Below are 17,509 nucleotides of genomic sequence, written 5' to 3' on the forward strand. Positions count from 1 at the left end.
ACGTCCCTCAAACCGTCCCCTAATTACGAAAGCTTGCAATCCGTTCCGTTCCCCCCGGTTTCGTATTTGTTGCGTGTGGAAACTGCTGGGAAAATTAAATCAGCTTTTTATTTTGGCGACAACGCAAGAAAAAATAATTGGATAAAAAAAAAAGTGATGGAACACGTAACAAAATAGACTATTTTCAAGTGAAAGTGCATGCGCAAAGAAGATATTTTTATCAAAGGATGTTGAATAAAGTGCTGCCAAGCAGGAGGGGGACAGGAAGACCACAAATGCCACACCTAAGTGGCCTCTGTCCTGTGTGGACAGCATAATGCTTTGCGAATTTAGAAAGAGACACAAACTTTTTGAAGCAAATGCCACAATGATGGTCTGTCATTTGAATATTATTTGAACAAATGTGCCGCTTAAGATCCTTTTAATTTAGATAACTCGCAGTGCACCTGTCTCATTCAGAAACACTGAGTAGTGCACACAAATCATTTTCTTGTTGGATCTGATTCTCAGCCACTGAACTTACCAATTCATCACTAAGCAGCTTGTCGCTACCTGAAACAGTTCTAACTCCTTTAGTCATTATTCTCATGCTTAACACTCGAGCTGGCATTTTTGATTCTCTACTTCAACAACTAGTTCAGTGGGAAATAAATTGCTAAAAAATTTTTGCTTTGCTTTTTTCCCGATTCGTTACCCTCCGTTCAAGGCTACCTCTGGATCTGCCAGCCAATCAGCATCCGCGGCCTCCAAGCCCTGAACTACCTCTTTATTAGCAAATGACTGGTAACAAGCACTAGCATACAGTGACTTTGGTTTGATTTGGCATCCAAATCTGTACAATGAATACATGTTTGAATATACTTATCTGGAAGTAGGCTGGCATTTTTCATTTCACTTTGAATACCGTTTGGAATTTCGTTGCAGTGCCTACATGTTTGCTCATGAGGTATCAGGTTACCCTTCTGTGGGAATATTTTGCTACATAAAACACATCTGTATGACCTAATCCCACAATGAGTGACCAAGTTTGTAGAGCATATTCTGCATAATTGAAGCTTCTCTTTTTTTTTACATGACACAACACCTTCTGAGTTAGTCTTAACAAGGCTACTTACTTTAATGATGGATTTTGCACGTGTGCTGCAGGGTACTTCATTCCATTACGGAGAACTTCAAAATCTGATAGTGTATCATGGGTGTTTGCAGACTTTTTCTGCTTTTCATGTGTCACTTTCAGTTTTCTGATGTTCTCCTGCTGGTTGAGTGGCTTGGTTGAGTTCCCTTTCAGTGAGTTCTTTTGTGGGTATTCAGATGAGAAGCTTGTCTGAATGCTTTTCCACATATAGGACAATGAAATGGCTTCCTGCCTGCGTGCACTATCTCATGCCTTTGTAATTTAGAGGCACTCGGAAAACACTTAAAACAGTGGAAGCAGTTGTGCTGTACACCACCTGGGTTTTGTGTTGATTTAGGACTTTATTTCTTTTTCACAGTCACTTTGGAAACCTTTCTCACAGGTTCACCCTATTAATATTACACATCTGTGATAACATTTGTGTCATTCTCTGTCTTTAGGCTTTAAATGTATCGCAACAGTGTTCTGTGAGCTGGGAAATCTGCCCCCAGCTTTGTATTTAAACTCGTTAACTCGCCAGTGTGGTCGGTTGATATCACGCAATTGCCATGTGTGGTATTTAGACCACATATGAGTGTGGCAGTGGAACCTCAAGTGGCTTTTCTGATGAAATCTCTTCCCACATATCTCACAGCCAAAGGGCCTTTGTCCTGTATGAATTATCTGAAGCTTGGATGTAGAAGGAAAACATTTTCTACAAATTCAGCACTGATGTAGAGCGTTAATTCACTGCTTGTTGGTAGCACGGCAGGTTTCCCTCTGCTCCTTTCCCCTGATGTGATTAAGGCAACATCCTGAGGGAGAGAGCCATTGTAATCGCTGCAAAACTCACTGCACCCTTCTGGTTTCACAGTCATAATCTGGGAAATTGAGTCTGCATTACTGGGTTCAATTAAATGTTTTATTGTTTCTGAATCGGGTATTTTCACAGCATTGCTGTTTTGCACAGGGGGAAGACTTTCTAATTCTTTTTGACTCCTATGAATTTTGTGATGGCGTATCGAATTAACTTCCAACTGAAATGATCTTCTACAGATCCCACACCAGAATCGTTTCAAGCCTTCGTGTTTTATGTACTGCTGCTCTTGTTGATATAAATTATTATTAAGTTATAGTCTTAATAATAAGTTATAAAGGCTTTCCTGCAGACTGCACAGGAGAAGGGTTTCTTTCAAGTATAAATAAGAAAATGTCTGTAATTTGGTTAGTGAGCAGAAGGTTTGAGACATTTATGACATTGGTGTTTCAAAGTTATTTTGCAGTCCCAAGTGCATTCTCATATTTGCCATTGCAGGAAAGATCTGAGTTGACTTACTGCCTCTTTCCAACTGTTTTGGTCTGTTATGAGTGTGTAAGTGAATCCAAAGGTTATTAAATAATAAGCAGTCATTATGGGTAGTGCTTGCAGATGTCCACATTTGGACAATCAGCCTGCTCCCACAGTACTCGACCCACAACATTAGAAATGTTTCCCTGAGTCACTTGGCAATCATTTGCATGAGGCACATTTTTCGGACAGCCGGAAGAGGCCCCATATATGACTGCTAATCCACAGTCTTGTCACAGTCGGGCCTGTGTAAAAGCCCTCTCCAGACTTTACAGATGAAGGGGTGTCTGATTGGATGAGATGATGTTGCTTCAGTGTGCATGGCAATGAAAAAGCTTTTGGATATAAAGGACACACCAATGCATTTTCAGTTCCCAACTTTTGGGATTTCCGCCAGATATCACGTGGTCTCACTGTACCTAAAGATTAAAATAGAGAATGAAGAGATGAATGAACTCAAACTAGATCAGTCAATCAATACATGTGGCAAAATAAAACTAAAAAAAATCAAAATTACAAATAACTGGAACACTGTTTTACATGTGACATGACTAATGCGTGACACTTTCCTGTATGTATGAAATTGAAAATATACCAACAACGTCAAATTTCGCAAAAGACGCCAACAGCAGTGACATGTACACAAACTAACAACTGAGCTGTGTAAAAGCATAAATCAACAGTACTCCATATAGACGTCTGAAGCCCCAAAGACAAAAGCATTTACTTATTTATTTTTTAGCGTCTTAGCCTTCCTGCTAAAGATCTGAAAAGCGCAAGGACGCATGTTCACTCCTTAAAACATACCGTAGGAAACAAAGATTTTTCGTTCCTATCAGTCAGTCCGACTGGAGGATAACTCGTGGCTTGAGTGTTGTCAATAATAATAATAATAATAATAATAATAATAATAATAATAATAATAATAATAATAATAATAATAATAATAATAATTTATTCTTTCTGGTTGTTTGGTATGTGTCAGCTGCTTTATTTTATTTGGCCATGGCTAAAGTTTGTTTAGTTATTAATACTTTTTCAGCCTAATTATGGCCTCCCTTACTTGAACTGGAATCTCTCTGGGTCTCATATTTAAAATTACAGTGGTAATTATGAAATACAAAGTCAATATTTATATTATAACTGCTTGATTTACCATGGAATAACAAGGGGACAGGCCTTGTCTAGCCATGAAACTACTTGTCAGTTTATTGTCCAATTATTTCTGAGCCACTAAAATCAATTTCTTAAATTCCTAAATAGTTAATATAATCTTTGCAAACAAACAAGTCTTGAATTAAAGCTGGAATCCTGTGCTTCAGTGACATATTCTTCCATTTAAAATCCACTGTGGTGGTGTACAACTATGAAAACAGTGTCTCAAACAAATTATGGATCTAACATTCATCTTCAGTCTTCTAGTATTTTGTTTATCTAACAAAGAACTGATAAATATGACATATTTAAGACACGAATGAATATAATCAACAGGCATAGCCTTACTGACAGGCGTAACTAGATTGTTATTAACTGCATCCTGTTCAGGGGTTCTAGTGTTACAGCTTTGGTATGTTGTTTGATATTTTCAGGCTGGCTCATTATTACAATGACCAGAGTGAACCAGTTGTAAGCGCATTACTTTCACAAGTGCTTTTTCTGCTATTGTATATTGAAATACCTGTCGACTGGGCATGAGCGTAAATAAATTTCTGCAGAAGCTGGTGCACAAACAAGGATAATATAGGAAAATGTTCAATATTAACAAATTTACCTTCTTTTTTCAGAACATACAGTCAAATACTTTTTAAATAACATACAATCCCTTCATTGATTTTAGTCAATGAAAACACAAAAGTATGGAAAGAGCGATACTCAATTCCGTACTGTTTAGATATGGATTCAGCATTTCAGTACCTTCATATGATGTGAATGTGGGGGGAAAGACAGAAATATTTCAGTGACCTTGCAAATAAGATGTAAATGTAAACAAATTCTGTCTGTATTCCTGCTTGGCTAAATTCACACATGATTTCACTGAGGATATAATAGGAAACGAGTGAAACTGGTTGCTCTTACTCGTTTAAATTGCAGTTTAAACGCTGACCACATGAGGGCAGCAAACACCACTTAATAACAAGTCTCAGCTTCCCAGTTCAGGAGCATGAGGAAAGTTTCATGAAGTCAGAGCTGTGACCATAAAGACATTCTTTCACAATGCGTCAGGGGACGAAAACAATGCATTACGAAAGGAAAAGGATTCAAACATGAAAACAAACAAAACCACAGTCATTGAGGCAAGCAGACCACAATACGAGGAGGAGGCGTCTCATGCAGAGAGGCCGCTCCCGAGCTCGGCTCTGTAGCCCACTGCTATGGGGAAAGAGAGTCAAACACATCAGCGGGGTTTGCCTAGAGGAAGAAACACACAGTTAAAGTCCATGTGCAAGGCCACAATGACAAGGGCCCGAGGCTGGTACACTGCGCACAAAGGACAATATTAGCCACAACAGCCAGTTTGTTTGTAGAGTGGTTGCAGGTCAGCTTGGTAGAAAATGTACATTTGACAAAACACTCTTGAAAAATAAATGTCACCCTGTCTGTATTCATTTTGTGAGGCACCACAGTGGTAAGGACACAAAGAAGTGCGTCTGCCATAGGCCATCGCATTGGCTTGTGATGATATACTTGCCGCTTCGTCTGTGTCTCTGTGAGAACATTCCCACTGAAAGACGAAATGTAATGCTTGGCGCGTGATTGACAAGTTGTAGCAATGCAAAGAATTTCAGTGGCTCTGCTCCTCTGTATTTACTGAGAAGCTGACTCTTGAATTTTAACAGTTTGTTTCATGGGAATTCCTTGTACTGCTGCTGTTTCACAATCAAAAAGAGGATTCAAAGCACAATAAAATTACATTTCTCAATATCCTTTGTAAAGCAATAAACAGAAAACTGCTGAGCATGCAAGTTTGTTTAGCACAGATTTGGTAGCATGTTGCTTGGAATTCACATATTTAAAAAAAGGAAAATGACATAGGAAAGACTCTGTTTTATTCAGATTTTTATATTTAAAGATTTATGGACAACATTAAAATACAGCCAAAAATTTATGGATGACATTTACAGCTATTTACTTGACTCACAAAAATCAGCGTACAAAAAAAACAACATTGATACACATTTGACAGGTAAAAAAATTCCCTGACGTTGGGCCCTTTAAAAACCAGGTGAAAGTTAAACGCTCTGTATTTATGGGGGATTGGCTCACTCGCTCTCATGAATAATTGCTTGTTTGTGTTTTTTCAACCTTCAATAAAATTCTTCAGGCTCTATTGGCCACCTCTGTTGTTCAATTTTTGATAACAACAATCAAAACAGCGCCGTGGCGGGTTGGGTGAAGATCGATAAGCCCACTCAACTCCACCGCCATCACATGTGCGATGAAGAGAATAGCTGGAGTGAAGATGTATTCCAACTCAAATTATCAATACAGTTCATGATCTTTGAGAAAAGAAAAGCTCCAGGAGCAATGGTTAATAGTGTTATTTTCTTTGCGCATTGTCACACTGTGTCCACTGACAACCCCCTGCACCCCAAATACACACACTTTTACGTTCACAGGACACACACATGCCCTGCAGCTGTGTGTGGTAGCGTCTTTCTCCTATTAACCAGGCAGCCTTAGAATCAATAGAAAACATAAAGAGGCCTAATCTTTTCAGGTGCTTGGTGCTGATTGCCTATTACACAATAATAACACACCTTGAATCTCACAGAGCACGAGAGACAGAGAAAAACTCTCACCTCATTCTAATGCACTTAAAACAGCCACAAGCCAGTCGCACAGTAAATCTATAGGTTTGCAGTGGAGCAGATGGTTTCAGCTGTGGCCTTTATGAGGGGTGTTAGCTAGCGTGCTTAAAGAAATTCTACCAGAAGCAATGACATATCAGAGGATACAGTTTATCGCTACATGGAATGAGACACTACCAGTGTCTCCTTTTGCAAACTCCAGTCTCTTGTTGTTTGGCACGTAGCTTTAGGTTGTGGAAGTTCCATAAGCTTTGTCTCAGAGGTAGAATAACAGCTGTTGCAGTCTATGTCTCCAGTGGAGGACAAAGGGGATTACCGGCCTTCATTCTGGGGTCTAAAGTGGACTAAACACATCCTCAAAACCACACTGTTAAAACCACTTGCAGGTGCATACGGCTTTGCTTTTCAACAACGAGCTGTAAAACGAAAAAAAAAAACCAGTCAAACATTAATGAGCAGTTACGCCGTTTTTCTTTTTCCACATTCACTGATGTCCTGTTGTAAGTCATTAGGTGTTAGTCTGTCAGTGTCTTCCTCCAGAAAAGCTCCACTAAATTCCAGAGCTGTGTATGGCTTCAGTCTGGCTGTTGACTCTGGCTGAGATTCTATAAACTGAGCCAGCAGGACAGGTGGAAGATCTGGGAGTCTGGCAAGTCCAGGACTGGAACCAGTGCGATGGATGGATTGGACTCTGCTACTGAGCTTCTTAAAGTTTCCTCAAGTCCTGAAAAGTAGATTTGGGGAGGTGGGTAAAAGGGTGAGGACAAGAAAAGCATTAGTTTCATTAGAACTTTTGCAGCAGTTGAACATTTTGTTCTCATATAGATGTCCCACTGGGGGTGTCCCAGGACAGAGGCTACATTTACCCTTCGACCAGGGAACACAGCCCATTTACAAATTATTGGCATTCTTAAATACTTGGCAGATTGCAGCTGCCCACCCCCACTTCATTCATCTTCCTGCAGTGCAAACATATGGTCAAGCAAGGACTGATCTCTAGGCTACCCCTCCCACATTTTGAGACACATATGACCAAACACATACACAGACACATGCGGCCTACAGGGGGCTAAAGGGGTCTCAATTTGCCCTTTTGGACAATTGAGCAGCTTGTTGGGGGTATCTAGTGGACTGCATCCTTTACTCTTGTTGAGTGGGGATATTAGGAAACTGTGTTGGGGCTGTCACTCAGCTTCGCTGGAGCTGAGACATGTTGTTAGAGCATGTGTATGTGCGCGCGCGTTTGTGTGTGGCTACAGATGAACAGTGGACATGTGAGAATTCTTTGAGTGTCTCAGAGGCTGTTCTTGATGACAGCCTGTCTATGTAGCAGTAGCCAGCTGGGATTTTGGTCCTTCCCTCATCTGCTCTGTGCACTAATTGATCACAAGTGTTCCTGTCTCATGGTTGACTGTCCTGCCTTATTTCTTCTGATTTAGCAGCACGTCGGATGAGTCTTGGGTGTGGTCACTACAATCCAGCAAGGTCGTAGAATTAAACATCTGGGAAACACACAGTTGTAAGTGTAGCATCACAGACCTCACTTATGTTACATTAGCAATTATATTTGGCAAAAATAAATTCCTGATGATTTACCTTCAATCTGAGTGGTCATAAACAAACTAGTGCTCTTTTAATAACATCTACTAGTACTATATAGTACTCTGTGACATCTGTATGAACTTCTAAAAAGAGAAATCAGGACACAGAGGTTACAAGAGTAGTTCTGCACTATTTAATAATCCCCATTCTCTTTCATTTGAAACACACACAGCATGTCAGACATCCTTACAAAGAGCCCACACACCCTAATTAGCTAATATGCACTACAGCTTAAAATGCCCCCACTGAACATAGGCCTTTTGTGTGGGGGGGCATTAAAAGCCTAAATATGTGTTATCAGAGCATGTGGCACACCCTGGGAAGCGGGATCCTCTAGAGATGGCAAGCTGACAATTGAATGAGCTATGGCGATCACAGACAGGGGATGGTTTTATTAAGAGAAGAAACATACCCTTCATCACACCTTGTGTGCGCTAAGCCTGTTTTATGTCAGGATGTTTTAATCTTTGTACCAATGGATAGGAAATAATTGTGCTCTCTCTTTGAGAGTCACTTTCAGTGTCTGTGTGCACAGACATGCATGGATGGAAGGCAGGAGGGGGGTGAAGGTGACATGAATGACCACGCAATTTTTGTGGGGATTTTTTTTGTGGTCTTTTTAGATAAAAAGTGAGCAAAGAGAGAGTGCCTCTTTCCTCCCGTCCCTATAAATGCTTCTGTAAAATTCACACAAAGTCCGATGAGTACTTCCCATCATATACCCAATCCCCTTCCCCTGGTCTCTTAGCCCCCCGCCCCCCTTTTGGGGGCTACACGGGGAGCCTCATTGTGAGGCTCAGTGGACAGAAGCTGTAAGATTCAAAAAGCCATCAAATTAGCATAAGATGAGACTAAACCATCTACCCAAGAGGACCAGTCATTATTCTGCTTCACGGCAAACACACAGGGAGCTGAAAAGGCTGTTTTCAAAACCAAAACATTACTAATGCCCACAACACCCTTTTATGCTAAACATTAACAGCCATTTTGTTTGAAGCGATTAATACATAAATATTGTAAGCCTAAGTGAATAGAAGGAGGGGTGTCAGTGAAGGCTGTGGTGGGGAGGAAAGAAAAGGGGTCTTCCTGTGTGGAATGGATAATGCCTGCTGGGGTTGTGGGGCTTTTAAGCCGTGGCTAAGGCCCAGAGCCAGTGGTTTTTAGTTGTGCTACACTGACTTCCAAACTGGTCAAATTAACCGGTAAACGAGGTGGTAATTAGCAAGTGTTGGCTCATGAAAATTGTTTATTTAGTCCGAAGAGAATAAAGAGAGAAGCCGAGGAACCGGAGGAGCACAAGGCTTGCACACCTCTCTTTAGCAATCTTTCTATGCTAACGCCAAACCACATGACTCGTTTTCTTGTAAAAATGAACCCACAGAGAATTACCGCGCCCAGCTGTAGCTCTTGTCAGTTCTGCTGAGGCTTATATTGTTAAATTACCTACATTTTATTTTATTCAATTTCTGTTACTCATTATGCAAAATAACGGATTTCTTTCAAATTATATATATTTTTTTCTTTTATTGTAAAATAAGACTATTTAGCTCCGTCAAAAAAAAGATTTATTTTCTTGAGTTGTGAGGTTCTATCTTTGAAGGAACCTTTCTATCGTAAGTAACAAGTTGAGACAAGATGTTTAAAGGTTTCATTCGAACCATATGTCATGTCTATCAACTGTGAATCCTAACGCAACCAAAGAAAGGAGGGGGTGTGCAGTCACATTTTGCTCCAGTGGTGTCTGTCTGCCCGCTGTCAGCGGCAGTTGCAGCACTGTGACTGCTTGCGCCAGAGGTGTTACTTTTCCTCCTTTGACTTTTTGGATTCATCACCCAATGAGCACAGGCTGTGACCCATAAAAAAGCCCACGGGTAAGCTTCCAGGGCTTAGTTGTGCATGTGCTGTACGGGAGCAAATTCTACCTCAATGATGAGTCAGTAAATGGTTTGAGGAAAGCAGTGTGTACGGTCCATAATCAAAGAAACAAACATGTCAAGGGTAAATATCTAGGTTGAGCTTGCTCCAGTTCACAAATGACCTGGTAACACGGCTAACAGTTTCTATTAAAACAACAAAATCTGGAAAAACAAGCTTTTCCTTTTGTTGTGGATGACACAAGAAACAAATGAAAAGAGTTGTATATCATGAAACAATGTTCAGTAGCAATTATATAATTAGGTAAAAAAACAAACAGCACTGTTTGGCTGGCACACATATATCAAGACGTATTCTCAACAGAGCAACCTTTTTCTCATTCATTTCTGGCAACTGTAATTTCACATCCTCAAAGTGATGAGTTATGTCAAAGCTAAAAATGACAGTAAGATGGCTGGTTTGGCACAAACTCAAAAATGTTAATTAACTGCTTCAGAGATGACTTGACAACTGAGCCTATGTGATCGATGTGCTCATCGCCCTTTTTCCCTCCGAGAGAACATCTCTCAGGATAAAACAAATACCGCTCCACGTTTGTCTTGACAAGAACCTAGAATCCTGGGACGACGATATGGCGGCGTATGAAAGTGTAATGATGACAAAAGACTGCCAGCTGCTTGGGTTACTGTACACAGTGCAGACACAACAAATGAGTTATAATAATTAAACACAGGAAGGAGTTGAGATCCTCAGGAGAGACTGTTTCCTTCAATACTTTATGTTGACTTAACCAGTGTCAGCTCAAACTTTCTTTGAAACAAGAGCGCAGAGAGAGAGAGAGAGACAGCGAGTCACTTTGTTTTCATTAATACAGTGATGTGCAGCTTAACTCAGAAGAGCAGTATATCTCACACGTGTTCCTTCTAACAAAGCAGCCTATTTAGGATAAATCCTCTTAATGGGCGCAAATATTGGATCACTTTAAATGCACATATGTGTGTGTGTGTAGTGTTACAAGTGAAGCCCGTGACATACCTTTAACAATCTGCTGTGCCAGTGAGTGGCTGCACTTGAAGAACACCCTAGCACACTGTGGCACCAGCTTAGCATCCATCTTCTTCGTGGCTTTCCTGAATGCAGTGCCAACTTCTTCTGTTACATGCTTTACATCGGTGGCCTCCAAGTTATCACCATGGACAACCAGGGAAAGTGAAAGCGAAGCACTATGGCTGTCAGCAGACAGTAGAGTGTAACACTCTATAGATCCACAGGCTATCTTTGTAGTCACGTGACAGGAAGTCCTTTGGGTGGGATCGTCATGAACTGCAGTTGCATGAAGCTCAACGGCTGCACTCTTGGGCAAGGCAGGTACCACAACGACCAATAACGGCACACGTCTGATCGCAGAGTCCCACAACAAGTCCTGCAATGTAGACAGATGGTACTGAAATGAATTGGGTGGCAAATTATATACTATGTTGTGTTACGCACTACAATCAAATGTATGGCCCTCCTGCTGAGTTTCATGCTGCGTCTTCGGAACAAAAACACTACTCCATCAGCATTATCCCAAATGCTACCACACGGCAGTAGGACAGGCTTTTTACTTGAAAGACTGACAGACTATCAATTAATGTGAGACTGGGAGGTGACTCTTGGTAATGATAGTGTACAAACAATTCAGAAAGAATCCATCGTGCTTGCAGCCACCATGAATAAAACACATAAATGCATTCATTTGAGCTTCGTGCACTGACATGGCAGGTCCTATCAAAATGACTTCTCACCTTTCTAAGAAGATCATCCACAACATGTGACGGCAGTTTCACCGCACGCATTTAGAGAGAAATGGCCTCAAATTTAACTACAGGGCCAAAATTTCTCCTTTTTTTCTCTTCTGGACTGAGGGCCATTAGCACTAACAAAATGTCTTGGAGCAGTGCTACAATGTGGCCCTCTAATAATACTTGGCTGTGGCTTCATCTGCTAATGGGAGAGAAATGAGTGTTTTATATAACCGTCATTTCAGTCAGAGTCGATAGGGCAAAAACACTTAACCCCCCCCCCCTTTCAATTTGCTGGATCAATTTTCATCCACTTACACCCCACTTCGTAAGTGCAGAATAATAACAGGTTACTTACATTTTATTTTGATATTCACTCACAAAAAGAAGAAATCATTGACAAGCCACATGGCGGCCTCTTTGTCCCTTCAGCAGACAAACCTGTCATGACCCAAACCGCCAGATTCACTGAAGCAGCACTTACCTTCAGATTAAACTTCAGCAAATGCTTAATTGTGTATCAACAGCTAACCTCTTGACTTGGAGAGTTAGAAAAAGAAGAAAAAAAACATGAAAAATGCAGGTGTCCACAATGAGTGTGTGTAAAGAGGTTAGGTTAAGATTTCGTTACTCTTTACTGATTTTGAAGAGCGCTAGCTTGCAGTGATCAACAATAACAATCTCAGAAGGAGAAGCAGAACAATTCCCATGTGATCTCAAGCCTCTTAGCATGTCAGACAAAGTGACAGCACACATACGTGTCCTATGCTTTGATAAATGTTATATTAGCACTTCTGGCTCAGGCTAGGTATTCTCCTAGAGGGAACTGGTTCTCCACTTGTCAATAGTGATTGAACATAGGACTGAGAGCTGAAACTGAAGAGAAGAATGACAGGACAGAGGGGTCTTGCTCAGCCAGGCTTAAAGGCCACCCTGCGGGGCCTTGAATGCTAAGATGCTATGCCCCACCGACTGTCTACAAGGAGATCGGAGGGACTTCAGCGCAGTGCTCTAGCCTCTGGCAGGACATTATTGTCGCAGCAGAGTTGCTGACTTTCTGTTAGAGCTGTCTGTTAATGTTACATCTACTTCATTTTGCCTTTTTGTAATCGATGTACCACAATGTTATAATTCATGGGATGTTTATTCAGCGGTTCTGTAAATGTGTTTAAATCGCAAAATTGTGTATGTTTCTGCATTTGTGTGTATGGTCTGTGGATGCAGAGCATGCTTCTCTTGCAGTGGACCGAGAGGGGAAGAACTCACGTCTACCTGGGGAGAGGTTATTAATTACATTAAACTAATAAAAAAATCTAATTTGATATATGGTGGAGCTGAGTGCTGGAGAGGCAAGTGGGGCAGGCTGACAGGTGGCTGCGTGTAGATGGTTCAATTCTGCTATACGCAAGCCACTCGCTCATTACTTCATGCCAATTCATTTCCAGGGCAGGCAAACACTCCCCCTGTGCTCTCTCTGTAGGCAGCAGGTAAAAGCATATAGTCTGAATCTGCTACGCTCAGCTCTCCACACTGATGGGCTGTGACCTGCTTCTCCTTATGTTTGTTTTCTTTCTCCCCACTTTCCTCCCTCTAACTCACGTCCATGCGCCTGGAGCGTGTGCAGGGTTGAAGGGCCAAGAGGCGTGAAAGCCGAACGGTAAACACGGTAATAAGGAAGTGGTGTAAAGGCGGGGAACAGCAGGGAGCTGATGGGACTTGCTCTGCTTAGCCAGTTCCCCTACATTTCCTGCCCAGCAGGATGCCTTCAGCATGTGGTTCTATGCCTCAGCACTTACTGTAGTGCTGTCAGTCTGCTATAATATCCCTTCCCATTCACTCCCTCATTCACTCTTCTTTTCTCAAGATTCCACTCTGAAGCTCATCAGACTGTTTTTGTAAATGAAACACACAGGGCCATGTCAGTGAGGCGAAAAGTGGAAGAATATGAGGGTATTTCAAAATCACAGCAGAGGCCACAGTTCCTTAAATCTCCCGTAGTAAGCATGTTTACTGTGGTGTACAAAAAAGAAACTTTGTACACTGCAAATTTATGTTTATTTCCAAATTTCAAAACCAAACATTTCTTTAAGAGCGTCTCGTCTTTTGCAAAATAACTCGACGTTTGTGCATGTGCAAATAAAGTTCCATTTAAACCTTAATAGACAAAAAAAAGAGAAAAAACAACAACAATTGAAAGCTGCCATGCTTTCAGAAGCTATTGCTGCTAAACAAAGGGATGTCTGTTTAACATTTATTGACTTATCACATCAACATCTCCCTGTTCATCAACCCTTCTGCACACACATGCACACAGACAAACAGGCTCTTTGTGGTTTAATGCACCGTAAATACAATTTCACACTTGTAGCGACTCCAGTATGCTCCCAATTAACCCTGCAAGCTTCTTCATCCACCTGATTAGAGAAATTATCAACGCACAACAACAACATGGCCCTTTAGCTTCACAAACACACTAGGCACTGGTGTTTCTTAATATTATAAAATTGCACTTCACAGGTCTGCTGGGTCTTTATATCTTTGCATATAAAAGAATAAGACCACCTAATCCAACACATGTTTTTCTAACTATTTTTTAAGTGTAATATCTTAACTATCAGTATACAGTTTTTAATCTCACACAGCATGTTGTTATTATTTTTTTGCTAATGAGATGCATATAGTTACATATCATCTGTATCTTTTCCCCCTAAAACTATTTTGAGCCTTGTTTTGAAAAGGCTTTATAAATTTGGTTTAATAAGTCACTAACTTATCGCTAACTTATAGTTACTCATAACTGAAGCACTTGTCTTTGTTCTTTCATGTGTGTTCCCTGTATTTCCTCTGCTGTGTGTTATAAATCTACAGCACAGAGAGCAAAGTGTCAAAAGCTAGACCAAAGACAAAAGGTGACAGAGCACAGAGTTAGGCTAGTAACCCAGCACCCTGCTTATAGGTGAGGCACCCTGATCTGTCAAGTACTGTTGTTTAATTTGGAGTCAGTTGAAATTAAAATGTGGTCTCCTGGTAGCAATCCCAGGTCAGTTGAATGAATATTTTCATTGTTCTGACACATTGCTTGGAAGGAGACCAGATGGATGGAGTTGTACATCTTCAGTGACCTCTGATATGAACCTAGTCCGGTTGCCCCCCAAAGCTTTGTCCTCAGTTAGCCCTGTTGTTATGTGAATGACTCACTCAGTACGTCAAATTTCCACTAAACTGTCAATGCTTTGAAAAAAGTTTGAAAAAAATTTCTATTCCAATGTGAGTTACAAGGACAAGCAGAACAACACTAACCTAATCACTACACTAGACTTATCTATATGACATGTTTATATTTTAGAATTCAGAAATTTCTAGTTTTATATATACGACTGCAGGATTTAAATAATATTTGGAATTTTATATTCTGGTATACTACTAAATACTGTTAACTGACATGATGTTGACATTCTCTATCCACTCTTTAACACTGTTCGCCACTCCACCAAGCCACATGTTGGAGGTGGGCTCCTGCATTTCTCCCTAAGGCCCTATTCCCATGGCTAGAGAGATTACTGTGGGAGGAGAAGGGCTGCCAAGGGAGACTGGAGCCCCTATTAGATGTATGGAGCGGCGTTGTAAGCCTTGGCGGTAGAATGAAGGGAAGGATGGAGGGAGGTGGCAGGAAAGAGGGGTAAGGAGGGAGATAAGCTGCTCTGAGAGTTGAACGGAGCTCCAAAATGGTGTGTGGGGGCAAAGGATTAGGGAGGCTCTGAGGAAGACATCTGCTTCTGTGCCAAGCTCCACATTATCAAAGACACCAGCGTTTCCCACATCATCAACTTTTCATGAGTGCACTCACTGGTAAATATCAGTAGCAGCGGCTTGGGTCTCAAGGGGGCAAAGAGGGGCGAGAAATCTTGCCTTATTTCACAACTATAAACCACAATTCTGAAAGGCCTCTCTGAAAAACTTGGATACCAAATCAAGTTTCTCTTCTTTTACTTATTCATTGATGCATGGATCCCACTGTCTTGTAATCCATTAAACATGTGTTCATCTTATGTGGGTGTAACATTTTATAAGTACGATCAATATTTCCTCTGCATCCATGGTAAAACAGTCAGACATTGCTCCGGCATAAATTTTTACAAATAAAAATCTCACTCCAGAGTGACTGACCTTCTCTCCTTGTGTGGCTCTCAGCATGCTCTCCCAGACGGCACGGATGATCTGGATGTCTTGGTGCCTTGTAGTGTAGCAATGGGCCTGGACAACATGAGCCAGAGTCAAGCTGCCACTCACAGCTTCCAGAACCTTCTTCATATGGTTGAAGGACAAGCGAGCCTGGGTGTAGGTGGCAGCTTTTACCAACTCCATTTTACAGGGTACCAAAGCAATTTGGCCAGAACAGAACACCACATCATTGATCTGGAGAAGAAATATGAGGAAACATGTTACAATGGTATGGTAAAAACCCAGACTAAGCATTAACAACCCACTATGTTAGCTGGGCATATTGAAGGCTGTGTGTGGACAGATATTATCTATAGGTGGAGTGATGCAGATAAATTTAAGCATACTGAGAAATCAGCAGGGTGCATGCTAGAATCTGATGGAACATTAGCCACAAAATGTGATATCCATGGATTAAAAAGAAAATAAATATTAGTTTTCATTATGTTTCACATAAGGGATTGGTTCAATAGATACAGTTGCATTTTTAGATGTTTTAATAATTGTAGCATATTATCTTTCTGTGGGTTTAGTATCTTGATCTCACATATAAAAACTAAGAAGGAGCAGAGCATTTCTAGCACCAGCCACCTGACAGGAGTCACTGCTGAGCACCAGAAACAGTGGGGATATATGTTGTCAGAGTTTGCTTCAAATTAACTGAAAACAATATCTATTTTATTAGCAAAATTGTAATAAAAGACAAAAAAATAAAAAAAACCTTCTCCTGCTGCTTGGTAGGAGGAGCTAAAACTGCTCTTTTGAAGCTGAAGGTTGCCGATGCCTGCCATAGTCTAACCTAGCAATCCACTGGATCCATCTATCTTGTACAGTTAATCTGGGTCCAGGTAATGGAGGAGCAAACCAAGCAGAAATGCACTTTTCTCTGGTCCCTGCCTCCAGCTCCTCTGCTGAGATAATGTGGCGCTCTTAAATCAGCCAAGAAACATAATCTCAGAATATCCAGCGTGTTCTTGATCCATCGTCTGAGTCTCCTCTTGATTGAACATGCCCAAAACACCTCACCTAAATGCTGTCCAGGTAGCATCCTAGATGCCAGAACCCCCTTCATATGGAAGAACAGTGATAGACACCCTTTTAAGGAAGCCTTTTTTTTTAACTATTAGCAGAGAGAATGAATGTAAAGTGACCAGTAAATTCCCTGCCTTAACATACAGACTCACTTCTCTTTTTCCAAAACGGTACAGCAATTGCAGAAATTGAGACAATTCATCCATCTCCCCATTCACTTTGTGTCCAAGACAATTGAACTCCACAACTTGAGGTTCATCCCAAAACTCAACAAGGCACTTTATCCTTTTCAGATGAGAACCATGTCCCTGTTAGTTCTCATTCAAACCACTTGGCAAACCCAGAGGTCACTGCTCGATGAAACCTAAGGCAGTTAATGGGGTTAACTACATGCCTATAGGTGTGAATGAGAGTGTAAATGGTTGTCTGTCTCTCTGTATTAGCCCTGTGAGACAGACTGGTAATCTGCACATGGTGTACCCTGCATGGATGGGTGGACGGATGAAATCATCATCAACATGTATGGAGGAGGTCAGTAAAGAGGTACAACATCTGGAAAGCATCTAATTGGCAATTAGATCCACGCAATGAAGGTGGATAGAAAAACACAGAATGGAACAACATCAGTCATGAATTGACCTCCCCAGACCCCGATTCTAAACATTATCGAAGCAGTATGGGTTCATCCTAACAAGAATTCATGACTAGCGGAGCCCCAACAACT

The 17,509-nt window shown here is 41.1% G+C and overlaps 1 protein-coding gene across 1 annotated transcript in view; it reads right to left on the bottom strand.

Annotated features, from left to right (window-relative positions):
* Positions 1-5,544: 5,544 nt before the first annotated feature.
* dph6 (diphthamine biosynthesis 6) overlaps positions 5,545-17,509 on the bottom strand; it is a 56,903-nt gene continuing 44,938 nt past the window's right edge. The window contains exons 13-15 of the mRNA XM_006798436.3: positions 15,700-15,948; positions 10,784-11,171; positions 5,545-6,995 (exon numbers count right to left, since the gene is read on the bottom strand). Coding sequence (XP_006798499.2) covers positions 6,877-6,995; positions 10,784-11,171; positions 15,700-15,948 — 756 coding nt within the window. The 3' untranslated portion in view covers positions 5,545-6,876. The remainder of the gene's footprint in view (positions 6,996-10,783; positions 11,172-15,699; positions 15,949-17,509) is intronic.

The sequence above is a fragment of the Neolamprologus brichardi genome, chromosome 19 (genome assembly GCF_056152115.1).
Source record: "Neolamprologus brichardi isolate AB-2024 chromosome 19, ASM5615211v1, whole genome shotgun sequence".
NCBI lineage: Eukaryota > Metazoa > Chordata > Actinopteri > Cichliformes > Cichlidae > Neolamprologus > Neolamprologus brichardi.